The sequence below is a fragment of the Trichoderma citrinoviride genome, assembly GCF_003025115.1.
Source record: "Trichoderma citrinoviride strain TUCIM 6016 unplaced genomic scaffold BBK36scaffold_3, whole genome shotgun sequence".
NCBI classification, from domain to species: Eukaryota; Fungi; Ascomycota; class Sordariomycetes; order Hypocreales; family Hypocreaceae; genus Trichoderma; species Trichoderma citrinoviride.
This window is the reverse complement of record NW_020194711.1, coordinates 163,093-179,850: the sequence shown is the minus strand read 5'-3', so window position 1 is coordinate 179,850 and position 16,758 is coordinate 163,093. Positions and strand designations below refer to the sequence as shown.

The window sequence follows — 16,758 nt, the reverse complement described above, 5'->3', positions numbered from 1 at the left end:
CAGGCGCATGTCGTTTGAGCGGTATGTCTTGATCGTGACTCCCGGAGCATGAATGCAAGTGTCAACTCTGATCGGGGATCGAAGACCTGTTTTGCCTAAAGTCAGCTGGTGGAGAGGCGAGGCAGCACATGGGGAGGCGTCTGGCCTTGTTGCCTCTGTAGGGGAAGCTTGGTTGAGTTGAACAAGAAGCCGTTCGAGACACACGGCAATAGTCTCGGGTCGTTGAAAAGAAAATACTGCTGGTAGAACGGCATATGCCCAAACCCACAAGCGAGGCGGCTAACAGGGTATTCGCTGAGGTGCAAATAGAGCTTGGACATCAAGGCATAACCTGACAAACCCATCTCAACTGTTCATGTATGGTTCCACTGTCAATGATGGACAGAGAAGACGGAGAGGTCGGTTGTCCTATGGACCTTGCCCAGGAGCAACAGAAGGTTACCGTCATGCTCAGTCATGAGTTCAAAGCATCCAAGCTTCTCTTTCGGATATCCGGCAGTCAATTGCACCGATGACGGTATTCTTCTCGTCGTGCTGACACTCTAAATAGCTTCGAATTTCTCTATGCTGTGCCACCATTCATACTGAGTTCCCCCGTGACTGATGCCGCCATCAAGTCTGGCCGTGCATTCTGTCACTTCGTCGAATAGCTGTCTGTTAATACCGAGAGAAGTCATCCGTCCCTCTCTCATCAAGATCAGCATCCAGGATGGCCTTGTTGCAGTCGTGTATTTGGGGACAATTTCAGGGAAGTGAGCATCTTGCTGTCCTCCCTCGTCGACTGCTCACTCCAACTTGAGAAGGTGAGACATGACAACCCAAGACAACAGCCTGTGGACACCGCCGGCGTTTAGAACAAATCCAACCAGAGCCGCTTTTGCTGATCTGCCTGCCAGACGCGAGCAGGCCACAGACGTGCTGGCGCAGGCGTGATGGTTGTTGACATGTGTAGAGGCGGCGCTGAGGGAGCATTAGCTAAGGTATGCGTATAGGAGATATGGTAAGAAGGTGAAGGAAAAGAGGAGAGGTGTAGCTAAGGTGGCTTTATTTTCTTCTACTTGATTCTACTAGAGATAGTATCGCTGGGTCTTTTATAATAGATAGCAGTGGCTACTTCCTTCTATCGTAGAAATTCTATTTAGTTTTATAAAGAGATGCTTATTTTGCTTTATCATGTTATGTTCTAGGGCCTGTGGATGCTTAAGACTAAAGACAACTGAATATAGCTATAAATCGTATCTTAGGACATGATGATAATGGAAGACAGCAACTAGGCACAGGATGCCACTGATTCGGGCACATAGGGAGATAGACGGACATGGATACTGGAGATTGTGCAAAGCAAGTTTCTCGGAGTCGATAATTTAGAAACACTTTATCTCTCTTGTAGCTCTTCCCTTCTCAAAGCCCCGAGATGGTAACATAGCAACCATAAGGGAGTACTGGCTGAATTTAGCTGTGCAAGATTGGGTTCATGATAGTCCAAAGGCCTGGCAAGGTGGCTCGAAAGAGGGCTACACACAAAGCTCAGAGTTACAATGCTCGCCTATTCGCAGCAAGTCATTGAGACAACAGAGCTAAAGCTTCTTACCCATGAATTATCTACTTAGTAGAGGTTTCAGAAGGATCTATATCAAAGCATCCCATTGCTCAGTTCATAAGCCAGGTGGCAAGTCTCCGTGACATTCTCTTGTATCCGAGGTTGGATTCAACTTTGATTAACGAGCGGCCCTATCAATAACCTGAGATGCAGAAAGGCAGCGACAGTGCCTACCTAGAGATATCTATCATGTCCCTCCTTGGGCGAGCCATCACATAGGTACAACATTAGTACCTAACGACGGTAATTTAACGTCTTTTATTAGGCCAGTCTGTGAGACCTTGCCGATGAAAAAGCAAATGACAATCAGCAAACAATAAATACCTGAGAGGCAGATAAAGTAAGATAGATAAACAAGGCAGATGCTTTAGCATTATCCAAGGAGGTCTCGACGCAGAGTGCAGTTCATTTGAAGGTAAGGCATGTCGACAGGATTTTCAAGCAGAATAGATGTTAAAATGCTTCGTAGACCCGTTGAAGATTTTCGGCAACTCGCGACGCTGAGGCTCCATCTCCTCGACCCTAACAAGAGTTTCACGTTCGAACTTCTGTGCTCGTCGCATCCGGTTGTCCGAGTAGACGCCTCCGCCGCACCATCCGGTATGTATCTTGGTATCTACCCATTCAGAACTCGGCCCTACCAGCGGCTCATCGCCCCAGCCGAGTTTCCTAGCTCTTGCAAGGATCTCGTCACGACCAGCAAGGCCACCGTCTTCAAGCTCTTGTGTAGAGGCAACCGGGTCTGGTTGATGGCCAAGAGCATCATTCTCTCGCTTGTCCAGGCTCAGGATAAAGTCCACGGCGACTTCAAGTGCCACTCGGACTGCAGTCTCTCCCTTGGCGGTGACTTGGACGGCACCTTGAATTTTGTGGGCGATGGGTTCGAATGATATGGGAGCGCTTAGACCGTCCTCTACTCCCGTCCTAACCAGGAGGACGGGCAGTTGAGCAATGTCCATGTCCTTGTCAGTGTATTCTTCCAGTCTGATGATGATAATTATTGCTCGGAACAACGGTCGAAGCAAGAAGAATTCTTGGTCACGGATGATCTGTCGAAGATCCTGTCCCACGTATACACCCCGGCCCAAGATCTTGGGACAATTGGGAGGCGACGGATCCCAGTCTCTTTGGTCTCGGAGTGAGAGGACCTTAACTGCATCTCGGGCCTCTTGCGCCCGTCTGCAGATGGCTGCATGGACTGAGACGGCCAGGCTGGCCAATGGTTCGAGCCGCAAATCCTCGGGGAGCAGCTCTGGGAGAAACGTCTTGGCGATGAACTGGACATACTCGATCTCGCTCTTGTAGGGACGAAACCATCTCTCGTACAAGTAGTTGTGCAGGGTCTGGAGAAGCAGGCAAATGTAAATTGTGCGTTTCGCTGCGTGGACATAGATGCCGGTGGCTTTGTTACAGCAGTCGTTTGCATCTTCGAGCGTCATCTCAGCAGCTATGGAAGTCATGTCCGAGACGGATGGTTGGAATATCCAACGGCTATCCACGGAGCGGTTGCTAACCAGCTCTCGATGTCTCCCTTCTTGAAGGCCGCGCAGTTGGTGCAAGATTTCGTGTCTCGGCAACGGAGCTCCCCTTCTCTCGTTGGACGCCATGAGGAAGGGACTGAAAGCAAAGGTGTTAGCTATAATGCAAGCAAGATCGGCTCGTGAGAATGAGTAGTGATGATAAGGTCGAAGCAACTCATCATAAGAAGACGAGAGTCGAGAGGCTCCGTCTTGTATATCAGCGAACTCTCACTCCTACGAGGTAACGCCTTTGGGAGGCTCTACGATACTTTTCAGCCATGGCGTTTTCTGGGCATCATGGCGCTTGATAACGAGGTTACAAGCACAGAGTTAGAGAGAGGGGGGTTGGGGGGTCAGTCGAAGCTACATGTACCAGCACATCAAGGTTTGTCGAGTCATGGTATCCAAACGTATTCCAGAATCATAATGACGGATACACTGTGGAGTCAGAGCCTTTCTGTGCAGCATATCTCGCTTCTGGGAGTCGTTCGTAATTCAATAAGGTAGGTAGTGATACTGTGTCGGTTATGTTGATGGTGAAGGACTCGGGAGTTCCTTCGCTTCAATGAATGTTCACAGCAGCAGGCTGAGACACCAGATAAGCGACCAGGACTTGCAGACTGAGTGCTGGAGTACTTGCAGGTACTCGGAGCGCTCGCTACAGCACGCCGTGAGCACCGCCAGCACTGTTGGATTGCTGTCCGTCGACTCGCTAGGGCGCTTGTACAGGCCAGGTACCGCCTACCAGACGGCCCCTAATAATAACGGTTATCACAGTTGAGCAACCTAGCGCGGGACATTGATGGTCCGAAAAGGGCTTCAAACTGAAGTTGCTGAGGTACATGTAACGAAGCAAGCCAAGTGCCAGCCATGGCAGCAACAAGGTTCGCGCCTAGCCTCTTGCTCAACTTCGCCTCGACAACCACCGTGAATCTCGCCGAAATCCTCAGGCTTGCGTTACGCTCGAATCCGGCACCGGTACGCACTCGATACCCAGCCGCTCTCGCCAGCGCCGCAGCAGCATCAAGCAGACAGAGACCGCATATACCGGCGCTCGCTGTACCGTCCAAGTCGCGTGCAGGGCCCTCTGTGCCTCTGGCCGCCCGTCCACTGGCGTTCTAGCGCATAAAATGGGTTGAGACCTGCTGCACCGAGTACCTGCTGTACCTGACCTTGCCTCGTCATTCTACCTTGCCCTCCAGCTTTACTTATCCCCCGACTCGGCCCTGTTTGTTTCTTCCTCCCTTCCCTTCTTCATCTCTGCGCAAGACGGCGGCTACTTCGCTTCTTCTTCTTCTTTCTCTCTCCTCTCGCCTCTCGACTTCCGTCTCTCCGCCGCTCTCAGCGCCTTGCTTGTCGCCTCGTCTCGCCGCTTCTCACCCGCGATATCCCGCCCAGAAACGCGTCGCCGTCGTCAAAGCGCAGCTTCCAGAGCGCCAGAAACGCACGTTAGCGAGCAACAGGCGAGTCAGCCAGCAGCTGCACCCACTCGGGCAGGGTTTGGACAGCCAAACAGCCAGTAAGTCGCCAGTCCACAGCACACCCCAGTCCAGCCGCTGCATCGACCTGCGTCTGCATCTTCGTTCAATTGCCTCTTTGCCGTTAGCCTTCCAATTCAGTGCTTGTTGTCCAGTTGGCGTGTTCTTTTTTTGCCCGCATTGCATCTATGCTATTCTTTCCCCAGTCCGCCTGACCGTCTTTTTGACTTGTTTTATATCTTCTTTTCTTCTTGCACATCATCACCTTCTTCTTCCTTCTTTGGCCCAGCATACATCCACTGTCAATTGCTCTTCTGTCCTTCCCTGGCCGTGGCTGTCTCTCGGGTCTGTTGACTCGCACGGTCGGGGGACGGTACCTGCAAAACCCGCACGGCTCCCACCGAGGGCATCGAACCACGATGGCTAACCGGAAAGCCCAGCGCGAAGTCAACAACCTCGCCGAAGACCTCGGTCCCTACTACAGCCAGCCAGGCCGCCGCGACATGTCGCAACGAAACCGCAGCGGCCGCGGTTCCAACCGCAACAACGGGGGTGTGCACGGCGAAGAGGTCCAGATATGGGATGAGGCCAAAGCGTCCTTCAACGACCTCATCAGCGGTATCAACGCGGACAATGACAACCTGGCCAAGCTCGTGGCCATGGACAAGCAGGCCGGTACAATGGACTCGGACAGCGTGCCCACCAGCACCATGAGGGAGATGGAGGAGCTATGCCGCTCCGGAGTGAAGAAGTCCGAGGAAAACATCAACTCAGCCAAGAACCTCATGGAACGTCTCAAGGTCGTTCGAGCCGTCATGGTGGCCAAGGAGCAGGCCGAAGCACCGCCCACCGGACCATCTAAGAGGTCCACCACCAGGGACAGCGCTGCGGCCGCCTCGCTCTACGACTTTGACGGCGCCGGCGACTCACCCGTGCCCAGCCCCGTGGCCGGCTCCTCTCGCAAGCACGGCGATCGAAGCAGCAACCGAGACAGGGACAGCATCCCGCCCAAGGCGGACAGTGTCGAGCCGCCAGGGTCCACAAGCGGTGCCGCGGGGACCTCTGCCGCGACCAACAGGTCCAGGGTGCTCTTCTCCAAGGGCGACGAGGTTGCCTTCAAGCCCAAGGCCGTCAATGGCGAGCAGACATCGGATTGGATTCTGGGCGAGGTGGCCGCGGTGCTCGGCGAGGGCAAGAGTCGGCGGTACAAAGTTATCGACATTGAGCCAGACGACCAGAGCAAGCAGAAGGAATACCGCTCTAGCGCGAGCAGCATGATACCCATCACGCCCGAAAGCCAGGCCAGCACGCTCAAGGACTACGAGGCCGGCCAGGTAGTGCTTGCTCTCTACCCGCAGACCACGACCTTCTACAAGGCTGAAGTGCACGGCAGCACGACGCCCGGCAAGGTTGATCTCAAGTTCGAGGGCGAAAACGACTCGACGACGCTCCAGCAGGTGGACCGGAGATATGTCATTGAATACAGGCCATAAGGCTATCCACCGCGAAGAAGAACTCCGTGGCCTTTTGTTGTGGGACGTTCTTCGTCTGCTTTCCTCTCAACCTTTTGCTTTCTTTGGTATCTTTGCCTCCTCTTTTTTTTATCTCTTTCTGTGTTTTGGTTATCTGCATGCGTGACTTGTCACGTCTGATCTATGGGTAAGGAGTTTTGGTAATGAGTCCTGTATGTTTATGTCTCCTCTTTCAATCTGTGTTAGTTTTTACAGAAGACCAGCGGCAACGCTTCTTCGGAGTTGGGGTTTTCTTGGAACGGAGAGGCAAAGAAAAGTCCTTCACGGTTGGTTTACACTGGACGGGAATGGAGTTATGGTATCCATTCGAAGCAGGATTGCTTCTAATCTCTTTTTCCTTTATTCTCTATTCCCATTCTAGCTTATTGTACAAGTTCCACCATACAAGTTCCACCAATCCAAATGTGCTCATCGAGCAACGATTCTTGTATTCCAGACATTACACACCCTGAATGCGCCAGGCGTGTCTTTCTCTTCGAGGTCATGCAACCAACATGTTGAAGAACAAGGTCTGGTGGCTCAAAACCTTTTGTCGACTCACTGGATCTGCTGAATAAACTGAGGACCGTTGCCGGCCTCGCCAAAGGCACTGGCGTCGATGGAGCCGGTGAAGTTGGCATCTAGGGAACCGTCTTGGGGGTTTCGAGAGATGACCGCCACACCGAGAGGACCGTCCTGGTTTGTGACAAACAGCGAGTTGCCGTCGTTGCCGATACTGAACATCCTTGGTCGGCCGCCGCCCGAAGAGGTGGTGTTGATGAACGAGAGCCTCAGGACATTGGCCCCCTGGTCAATGATCTTGATGTGGGCAATGTTGTCCGTCGCCTGGCCGGAGAGGCGGTTCGACAGATACAGGTCCTTGCTGTCGGGGGAGATTACAAGCTCACCGGCGGCTGCACCCGCGGGCGTCTGGCTGTTGGGACCAAAGCTGTTGAGGACCTGGGTGGTCTCGAACTCGATGCCCTTGCCGTTGTCGGTGTATGTGAGGGAGTAGGCGACAACGATGTTGCCCATCTCACAGAGCACGAAGTAGTGGGTGGCCTGGGCGGCACCAACGGGGTAGAAGACGCCGTGGCGGGGGCCGGAGCCGGGCACGACGGCGACGCGGTTGACAATGTCGAAGGCGTCGTCCTGGGAGTCGATGACGAGGATGGAGTCGGTGCCGAGGTCGTTGACGACGAAGAAGCGGCCGGTGGGATCGTTGACGGCCATGTGCGGGTGGGGAGCAGTCTGGCGTGTGGTGTCGGGGCCGACGGGGCCGGGGGACTGGATGGTCTTGAGGAGCGTCAGGCCGCCGTCCTCGATGTCCCAAACGTCGATGTTGCCGGAGCCGAAGCCGGCGCCCAGCATGCGGGTCCCGGCCTTGTTAACCTCGAGGTGGACGACGCCGGCGGAGCCCTGAACGCGGGTGACCTCGGTGACGGTGTTGGCGTCGACGTCGACGTTGTAGAGGAAGGTGCTGCTGGAGCCTTCGTCGACGGCGTAGAGGGTGTTTGGGCCGACGAAGTTGAGCCAGGAGGGGATGGTGCCGGGGACGGGGGCGTCGAGGGTGGTCGAGACGGAGGTGCCGTTGAAGGAGCCGAGGAAGATGTGGCCCGAGTTGGAGTAGATGAGGCGAGTAGCGGAGGAGGTAGCACGCGCGGTTGGGGCGGCGAGGGCTGGGGAGATGGCGAGGGCCGCTGAGAGGGTTGATGAGAGCCTCATGATGTTGGTTCTTGACGGTTCACTAAGGGGGATGAATGGGTGAATTGAGGTGGATATGAGTTGTAGAGAGATTGGATTGAAGTCCTCAACATGAGATGGGATATGGCTTGTGGTCTCGAGGTTTTATAAGGAAAAGAAGCAAGAGAACAAAGAGAGACGGGAGTCAGACTGACAGTACTCAAACCAGCCAAGACTCGTATTGGGATTCCGGTATCAGAAAAGGTGACATCTGAACCTGCCATGTCCGGACTGGTCAGTGTTTCGCCTTGTGTCTTTATAATTCATATATGTCTTCCTTGGCTACGGCTTTGGCAGTCTGGGCACTCGGGGGGCCAAGATGTTTCAACGGACTTGGACGTGTGACGGGTTGCCTTGTAAGGATTGGGGCGATCTGCGACGGGGGTTTGGGTTTGGATTAAGTCTAAATTTTGGTTTGTTTGTCTTGTGGTGTTGTGAGATGTTGGGGTCCAGGTTGGGGGGATGAGAACGGGATTGGGAAGGTGATGGATTGGTTTCGAAGCTGTAACGTTTGAGGTTGGGGGTCAAGTTGGAGTAAGCTGAGTTTTTACGTGACTGCTGAAGCAAAGAGGTCTGTTTGTTGTTGATGCGGCTACGACTAGGTTTATGTGTATTATGTTGCCTGGGTTTGGGATGTGTGTAAGTGAGGGGAGCTTGTTAGGAGAATTGGGATGGGACGAGGCTGATGGGAGAAGGCTGAGATATGTGGTGTTTGGAGTAGGGTAGGCTGGTGATGATGAGTGGTGGAGGGGTGTTGGGGTCTGGTTGTTTGTGTTGCTTCAAGAGGGGAGTTTTAGGTGAGTGTTTGTTTGATGTTTGAGTAGTCATATGGTTACGATTAAACTAGTAGGAATAGGTAGAGGAGAATATGATAAGGGTCGATGAAGTTGAAGTTGAGCTTGTCTGTTCCGTCTCCGTTGTCTCGTTTCTCCAACTTACCCAATTACTAGCCCAGTTTGAGTTGACAGCACTTCGAGTTGCTTTGTCATAACCAGGTCCATGCAGAACAAAGAACAAAGCCCGGCAAAGAACTAGTAATAAAAGAGGCTAAATGCAAACGATCGTCGACGCTGGAAATTGAAATGCCTGATGCGGCCGCGGTAATCATTGCCCGTCATTGCTCTCTCATGCTACTAATATTAGCTTGCCTTCCAGGTTTTGTATCAGTTGCTCGTCGCTGTGCCCGCAGAGGTACAAGACGAAGCGAGCCAGAGCGGAGATTACCTTGGACTTGGGGTGGTGATTACCCCTGAAGCCAGATGGCCAGGCTTGCTCCACATGACGGGCCCAATTGGCCATTCAAATTGCAGTCCGTCGTTGAAGGCCGGGCCTCGTAGTGGCGGGGGGGAAGAGGGCAGCCCGAGCCTGAGGAGTGGTGAGAGAAGAAGACTAATAAGATGCTAGTGATTGTATCGTGAGCCGTCATGACTGACCTGTCTCGGTACCTGGACATGATATTGGATCCGTGACGGAGGCCCGAGGCTGAGAAAGGGATCAATGGAGGGCACTGAAATACGCTTGTCTCTGTCTAGGTATTCCCATCCTGCTGCCCGTGTTCCGTCGTGTATTACTGTCTGATATTACACCTCCGTCGGCTTCAGGCACTCTCACGGCTGTCGCCTGTGCTTTCAGCTCTGTTCATTTGATGGTTCCAGCCCGAGAGCAGTTGACGATACCTTAATCACATAGAGCCTGTAGAACCAATCTTAGCGGCACCAGTAGAGGCCACCTCACCGGATCCCTGCCGTAGCAGTACCTGGACGGCACCTCCAGGCCCATGTCCCCTCTGCCCAATGCCCTCAGTGCCGCCCATTCGATGCCCTGTATTTCCCATCCTCCAGCACTTCGAGGTGGGCACCAGCAAGTACCGGTACCTCCCGCGCCGCCCAGCTTCTGCAGCATCCACCCGTGCGCGTCGCATCTGCAGTCAATGCCTGCATTTGCATTCAATCAATCTCTCTCTCTCTCTCTCCAGTCTCCAGTCCCTCCTTTGCCCCAATATCGCCAGCCCAGACGCAAGCACTGACGCTGCTTTTTGTCTTCTATCCATCTTCCTTCTTCATACGTCCCGATCGACTTGGCATCTCGCTGCCGCTTGACGTTGTTTGTTCCATTCTTGTCCCGCTCTCTCTCTCGCTGTCTTTGTCTTCTTCGTCGTCTTCTTCTTCTTCTCTCTCTCTCTTCCGCCCTTTATTCCGCTTCGTTTCCCTGTCCTCTTCGAAATTATACCCTTCGTCTCCCACGCTCATTCCCGGTCGCGTGTCGCCAATACCCTGAATCGAATCCAACCAACCGGTGATCGCATCTGCTCGGCTTCTGACGCTCGAGTTTCGCGTTTGGTAGGTGAATCTGAGACCAGCACGACGCAGCTCTCTGCGCGCTTCTTTCTCTACTCTCTCCTCTCTTCGTCCTTCTTCTTGTCTCTATTCGCTTGCGCAGGAGGCAGACAGAAAGAGCGAGGTGGGGGAAATGAAATGAGGCTTGGCTGCAATGCAAACGCGCTGCCTTGAGCCTTGTCTGACCTCTTCGCTATCTGTCTCTTCCATCTTCTACTAACACTGAATGTCTCGCTGCTAGATCTCGCTCCCTGCATCAGGTCAATATCGAACCTGCTCTTGCGACGCTGCAGAGCCCTCCCTCTGTTCCTCCTTTTAATACTACCTTTCTTCCGCGACCTGCGCATCGTTTCCCGACGACCTCCTTTCCCCCGTTACGCGCGCCGCTGCGAAATCGAAATCACCGAGCACTAGAATAGTCGAATCGTCGAGATAAACACCACAAACCGCAACCATGGGTGGCCAGCTTTCCAAGGTTATGAGCAAGATCTTCGGATCCAAGGAGATGCGACTGCTGATGCTGGGCCTCGACGCCGCCGGTAAAACAACGATCCTGTACAAGCTTAAGCTGGGCCAGGACGTCACCACCATTCCCACTGTCGGCTTCAACGTCGAGACCGTCACCTACAAGAACGTCAAGTTCAACGTCTGGGATGTCGGTGGTCAGGACAAAATCCGTCCCTTGTGGAGGCACTATTTCAGCGGTACGACTTCCTTTGAACTCGTGTGAGCGCTTGTTAGATGCTAACATGAACTTTCTGTAGGCACCCAAGGCCTCATCTTCGTCATTGACTCCTCCGACCGCGCTCGCATGGACGAGGCTCGACAAGAACTGCATCGCATTATCAACGACCGAGAAATGAAGGACAGCCTGCTGCTGGTCTTTGCCAACAAGCAGGATCTCAAAGAAGGTGCGTCAAGGAACCCCCTGAGCAACTTGCTGCTGCTAACCCTCTGCCCACCACAGCCATGTCACCCCAAGAAGTCACCGAAGCTCTGCAGCTCTCCAAGCTCAAGGACAAGGTCTGGTACGTTGTGCCCAGCTGTGCCACCACCGGCGAGGGTCTCCTCGAGGGTCTGGCTTGGCTGTCCAACAACGTCAAGGCCCCCGCCGCGCCCGTCAAGAAATAAGGAAACGAACACATGCGCGCCTTGTACTCTCTTTTTGTGGTTTCGCAAAAGTCTACGACGTTTAATGGAGATCTCTATCAATGATGCATACAACAACTTCTCTTCCTGGACCCGCGCCCCGTTAATATGTGTCTTGGGACTTTGCACACTAGTCCTACGGCTTTGTCTTTGTCGGACGGCTGTTGTTGGACCGGACGCGCTCCCACCGTTGCAACACAAATCTCGCCAGAGGTGGACGAGCAAGAAGGAGAGGAAAAGACGTGACAGGATCTGAAGATGGCAAAAATAAGGAGAGAGGGAGTATTTTCGGGGGAAGGAATATCCAGAGGAGGAGCAGGGGCGGTGGAACTGCGTGCTATATACCATGGTTTGTTGTGGGAGGGGGACAAAACAAAAATGATGGTCTGCTTTTTCTTATAAGGGACCTAATTTCTCCTTTTAATTGTTGTCAGCTTTCGTTTTTTCTACTTATCGGAAGCGCATATCTTAGCATCATCTGGCTGTCGTTTTTTTTTCCTTTGTTCGCGAAAATGCTGTTTTCCCATTGTTCTGTGTTTGTCATTGCTGTTTCCCGTCCTGATTTGGTGCTTTTTTTTTTCTGTAGTTTACGTCTCAAATACCCTGTGCTTTTCTCTCTCTCTTGACAATGACCACACTGGCTTCTCCCATTCGAGATGGCACGCGACGGGAAGGGAGAAAGGGGGATTGATGGACGGTGATGAGGTTGGTTTGGTTGGGAAAAGGGGAGGTGTAGTGAAGGATCAGAGGTCGAGGAGAAGATAGGGGATGTGGAGGAATTCAGAGGCTGAGAAGGGTAGAAGGGTAGAAGGGTGGATGGAATAGAGACGGGTTGGTGAGAAGGGGAGGATGCTGGGGTTACTTACATACTACTACTACTATGCCAGCTGAATTAATTTTCTTTGTCACATACGTGTTTGATGTAGGACGTTGTTTGTAACCGTCTTGCCAATACGTTGTTCTTGTTTGGTGTGTTCATCATAGAGGGCATCACTATGCGATTCCTCTGTTGGTATCCATGGCCTTCACTCCGTCAAGTGTCTTTGAAAGTTCATACTAGTAGCCTGAAAGAAAAGAAACAAAAGTGAGTGCGAGTTTATATCCTCACGTTCCATTGCCATACCAAGGTATAAGAATGTATAATATCAACCCAAATAGTCCATACTGCGCCCTTTCACCCAGATACCTACCATTGAAAAACGCCATGACATATGAATATCCCATCCAAACCGTTTCCAAGCCATCATACTCTATGCATCCTCACCCATAGTCATCAATATCTTATTGCCAACGCCTCCTGGCGGGCAGTATTTCTCCGAAACAATAGCAGCCTTTTACCACTGTGACTCCTGGTCCTTCAACTCCCAGTGCTTAAACTCCTAGTCCTTCATACGCTTGGCCGGCCGCAACAGCGTGTCGTCCGGGAGTCCACTACGCTTAGTCCCCGGCAGGCTGCTGGTGCGAATGTCGTTGTCGTCCTGGCTGACGCGGCGGTGGGGGTACTCGACCTTGACACCCTCGAAGCAGTTTGCGCTCACGCGGTCGCCCGTGCTGAAGAAGACAGACTGCAGCGCCTGGGCGGCCGTCAGGCGCTTCTCCGGGTCGTACTCGAGCAGGCCGGCGAGCAGCTTGTAGCCTTCAGCGCCGAGGGACTGCAGCGCCGGCTGGCCGTTAGGCCCCGACGCGGCGGAGCCGGCGCCCGAGTTGTTGTTGATGGTGCTGTAGTACCACTTCTCGAGGCTCGACGTCGTGGAGTAGCCGCGGCTGGGCGGCTGCTGGTGGTGGCCATGATGATGGCTGCTATGGCTGCTGTGCTGCATCGCCGAGAGCGTGTTGAGCTGCATGTACTCGGGCATGGCCGGAAGCAGGGGCCACCGCTCTTTTGTTGGCATGCCCATGATCTCGGCAATCTTGTGCATCTGGTTTCTCTGGAACGGCACCGTCTTCTTGCTGTCCATCTTTGCCTCCTCACCCTTGAAGATGGGACGCAGGGACAGCAGCTCCGCAAAGATGCAGCCCACGGCCCACATGTCGATGGCCGGAGTGTAGTGATACGATCCGAGGATGAGCTCCGGCGCGCGATACCAAATGGTGACGACGACCTTATCGCCGCTGAAGAGCGAGTGCAGCGGCTTGTCGAAGCGACGGGCCAGGCCCAAGTCTCCAATCTTGACCTCTCCGCCCGACGTGACCATGATGTTGGCGGGCTTGAGGTCGCGGTGCAGGACCCAGTTGGTGTGAAGATACTGGCAGCCGTTGAGGAGCTGGAACATGATGCTCTTGACCGTGGCCGGCGGTATCGGGTGGCGCGGCTGCTGCGTGTGGTGGTGGATGATTTGCAGCAGGTCGTGTTCGGCATATTCAAAGACCATGAAGATGCATTTGTCCTCGAGGATAATCTCCACAAGCCGGATGACGTTTGCGTGCCGGAGCTCGCTGCACAGGCTCATCTCGCGGATGGCGCTTTGAGAGATGCCGGTGTAACTGACTTGCTCACCCTCCTTATCGGGTTTGAACTTTTTGATGGCAACTTCGATGGGAGCGCTCGAGCCGGAGCCGGAGCCGGATGTTGGCGTGAGGCCGCTGGAAGTCTTGACAACAGCAATGCCCTCCCCGTTGACAGTCCTGCCGACGGCTTTGTAAACACGGCCATAGGTGCCGCTGCTAATGAAACCGATGATGCGATAACGCTCCGTCACACGTGCCTTGGGCTGGTAGCCAGCCGACTGGTCGCGGCCATCTGTATAGGAGCGGTGAGCAGATGAAGAGGACGATGAAGACCCAAAGAAATGATGTGACGAGGATGAGTGAGGATAGCCTGGCTTCAGCCTCAGAGGCATTCTGAGCGGCTAAGCCACTATGTGTGAAGCGAGAATGAGGGTGAGTGTGATGGCCGAATAGGAGATGGCAAGAAGAAATGATGAAAGACACAGGCTGGACAGGCGTGGTGTGTGTGTGTCCAGAGTGTATGTGGTGTGAGGAGTACAGAGATTAGGTGTGTATGTATGGGTAAGCGGATGGTATGAGGTTAATGCGAGCTTAGATGCTGCTTAAAAAGACGTCGAAACAGCCTTGCCAGATGAGCCAGATCGGGTATCGTGCAATAGAAATCGCAGGGTCCTTGGCACGGGTAAGAGGAATCGGACTAGCTGAAGAGGAGCAAATGGGGATGGATGGGATGGGGCGATTTGGGGAAGAGGATGGATGGACAAGGTGGTGCTGGGAGGAGAAAAGTTGATGAGAAGACAGATTGATAGACAGAAAAGAGGGTTCGGCGGCAATATTCGTGTTGAGTGGCTGAGCAAGTGAGATAAAAAGGGGCAAACTACCAAGTGTGGCAACTCTGGTGGACGGGGAAATTGATCTCGTCGCTTGACAAAGATGAGTGAGCGTGACGATGGTGTAGGAGGCATGTACGGAGAGTAGACGTTGGCACCGAGAGTGGCAGCGGATGCCGAATGCCGCAACAAGATGGGCAACAGGAACAAATCAGAGGCAAGACAAAGCACCGAAAAAAGGGCACATGGTGGGTTTTTACAGGTGGATCTCGCTGGAGTGGACAGGGAAGAGGGTTCGATAAGTAACCGGCGTTGGTTGTGCTAGATCGCGGTCTCAGGTCAAGCTGGGGGATTTGCAAAACGAAGAGATGAGCCAGCAGCAGCCCAAAGGGAGAAGGCAGTGGAGGGAGAAGGCAAACATCAAAAGGACGGCGAATCAGCCGCACGCACCTTCAAACGCCGCCAGGACGCTCCGCTTGGTGGACTGATGAAGGCCCCTTGCATTCATGGCGCCGGCCACTTTTGCGGTCCCGGGCCCGGATCCCGAGGGCGGGTTCGGCAGGTTCATCTGCCTCGTAACACGTCGTGTTAGATGTCGATATCCAACAGGACCGGATCCCGCTCAAGGTAAGAGGAAGTGGTTGGCTGTTGGTGGCTCTCGGCATGAGTGGAAACGGAACCTCCTGCGAGCGAGACGCCACGGCTGGTCAGCAAGGACGATGGTCACGACGATCCAGGCCGGGACATGAAACCAGACAGCCTCTGCTTGCTTCTCGAAACAGAAGCACAGGTTGGCCCGTGAGCGAACGATGGCACGGATTGCGGGAGGCGAGTGATGCACGAACCCACACGATGCGACTCCGGGCCTCCGTTAGTTACGGAGTTCTTTGGTGGGGAGTCTGGTCGATCTCGGATGCTGCAACAGGCACGTACTAACGGACTCGCATCTGCCTCCTCGCATTCGCACGTGGCTGGACGGTATAGGCTCGCAGCACACAATGAGGATGACGATGCAACGTTGTAGACGGTCTGCACTTGTGGGAAGAGGCGAGGAGCCAGTCCAAACGGGCTCTGAGCTGATGGGCTTGAAGCTCTTGGCTTTAGCCGGTGCGGAGAAAGGTGTCTGTGGCTTCACCTAAAGTAGATGATGGGAAGATAAGAAGCACCGACACTGAATTGAGGACCGAGAATTCGAGATTGGGACGTGATGTAACAAATGGGGAGTGAGACACAATAGATGAAGACGGTGAGATGGAGGTTGGAGGTAGACATTCGAGTCAACCAGTTGTTACATGCCTGGCGCGAGTTGAGGCAGGTGCCATTACAGTTTCGGCCACTGACTAAGCCGCGATGCCGTCCTCTGCATCCGATCCTCTGCCTCATCACATGTCGTAGGAATGGCTTCACTTAGACAACCCTGGACGCGATATTACGATCAATCCACCCAGACGTTAGTAATAGCAGAATACGAGATCAATCATTCCTCGATTGGTGACAGAGACGATTGTACTGCCAGGCATGATAGAGCACCGGCTGGAATATCACCCAATATCGCGTCTTGCATGCTTCATCTAACAGTACCTTATAAACAGATCACATCTCGTCATTCCCTCTCCTTGATTCAAATCACAATCAACTCAACTCATCGTGGCCCGAGCTTCTCCAGAGCCCGCACTCCCTGCTCCTCCCACTCCGCCTTGGTCACCCACATGCTCTCGTTCTCTGCCATGATGTTGGCCAGCACAGCGCCTCCCAGGAACACCATGTGCCTTCTCCGAGGAGGATCCTCAATCCGCACCTTGAACTTGCTCAATCGCTCCGGGTTGCCCTGCAGCGCCCGGGTCAGCCACAGCTGCTTCAGCTCCTTCTCCAGCCGTGACGGCAGGCCCGGATACATGCTGCTGCCTCCGGACAGCACAATGGCCTTGAACAGCGAAGCGCGAATGTCCACGTCGGCCGATTGGATCGTGTTGAACAGGAACTCGCCCAGGCCGGGGGACTCGTTGTCCACCAGGTGAGGCTGAAACAGACACTCGGGCGCCTCGAATCGCTCGCTTCCCACCCGGATGACCCGGCCGTCGGGCAGCGTGTAGTCCTCGACCAGCACGGTTGTGTCCTCGCTCAGGCGCTTGTCGAGCTCGAG

The 16,758-nt window shown here is 53.8% G+C and overlaps 6 protein-coding genes across 6 annotated transcripts in view; 2 read left to right on the top strand and 4 right to left on the bottom strand.

Annotated features, from left to right (window-relative positions):
* Positions 1 to 2,037: 2,037 nt before the first annotated feature.
* Positions 2,038 to 3,207, bottom strand: BBK36DRAFT_1112374 (hypothetical protein; the record flags this gene model as incomplete). The annotated part of the gene is made up of 1 exon (XM_024889801.1): positions 2,038 to 3,207. The coding sequence occupies one exon, from the start codon at positions 3,205 to 3,207 to the stop codon at positions 2,038 to 2,040; it is 1,170 nt and encodes a 389-aa protein (XP_024751772.1).
* A 1,894-nt stretch (positions 3,208 to 5,101) lies between these two features.
* BBK36DRAFT_1113735 (hypothetical protein) lies at positions 5,102 to 6,091 on the top strand (the record flags this gene model as incomplete). Its single annotated transcript, XM_024889946.1, has 1 exon — positions 5,102 to 6,091. The coding sequence occupies one exon, from the start codon at positions 5,102 to 5,104 to the stop codon at positions 6,089 to 6,091; it is 990 nt and encodes a 329-aa protein (XP_024751771.1).
* A 576-nt stretch (positions 6,092 to 6,667) lies between these two features.
* On the bottom strand, positions 6,668 to 7,838 carry BBK36DRAFT_1190842 (putative isomerase YbhE; the record flags this gene model as incomplete). Its single annotated transcript, XM_024896691.1, has 1 exon — positions 6,668 to 7,838. The coding sequence occupies exon 1, from the start codon at positions 7,832 to 7,834 to the stop codon at positions 6,668 to 6,670; it is 1,167 nt and encodes a 388-aa protein (XP_024751770.1). The 5' UTR covers positions 7,835 to 7,838.
* Positions 7,839 to 10,642: 2,804 nt separating this feature from the next.
* On the top strand, positions 10,643 to 11,319 carry BBK36DRAFT_1190841 (ARF/SAR protein; the record flags this gene model as incomplete). Its single annotated transcript, XM_024896690.1, has 3 exons — positions 10,643 to 10,892; positions 10,953 to 11,099; positions 11,156 to 11,319. 3 exons carry the CDS (start codon positions 10,643 to 10,645, stop codon positions 11,317 to 11,319), a joined length of 561 nt encoding a protein of 186 aa, XP_024751769.1.
* Positions 11,320 to 12,533: 1,214 nt separating this feature from the next.
* Positions 12,534 to 14,642, bottom strand: BBK36DRAFT_1134466 (Pkinase-domain-containing protein). Its single transcript, XM_024892319.1, has 4 exons — positions 14,624 to 14,642; positions 14,339 to 14,600; positions 12,717 to 14,192; positions 12,534 to 12,550 (listed from the first exon to the last, which is right to left on the bottom strand). Exon 3 carries the CDS (start codon positions 14,175 to 14,177, stop codon positions 12,717 to 12,719), a length of 1,461 nt encoding a protein of 486 aa, XP_024751768.1. The 5' UTR covers positions 14,178 to 14,192; positions 14,339 to 14,600; positions 14,624 to 14,642; the 3' UTR covers positions 12,534 to 12,550.
* A 1,614-nt stretch (positions 14,643 to 16,256) lies between these two features.
* BBK36DRAFT_1134465 (Actin/actin-like protein) overlaps positions 16,257 to 16,758 on the bottom strand; it is a gene marked incomplete at its 3' end in the record, with an annotated part of 1,739 nt that continues 1,237 nt past the window's right edge. Inside the window, exon 5 of the mRNA XM_024892318.1 lies at positions 16,257 to 16,744. Coding sequence (XP_024751767.1) covers positions 16,258 to 16,744 — 487 coding nt within the window. The remainder of the gene's footprint in view (positions 16,745 to 16,758) is intronic.

What these genes read in the sequence shown, in the direction of transcription:
- BBK36DRAFT_1134466 (XM_024892319.1), bottom strand. Translation starts at nt 14,177, where the DNA reads ATGCCTCTGAGGCTGAAGCCAGGCTATCCTCACTCATCCTCGTCACAT.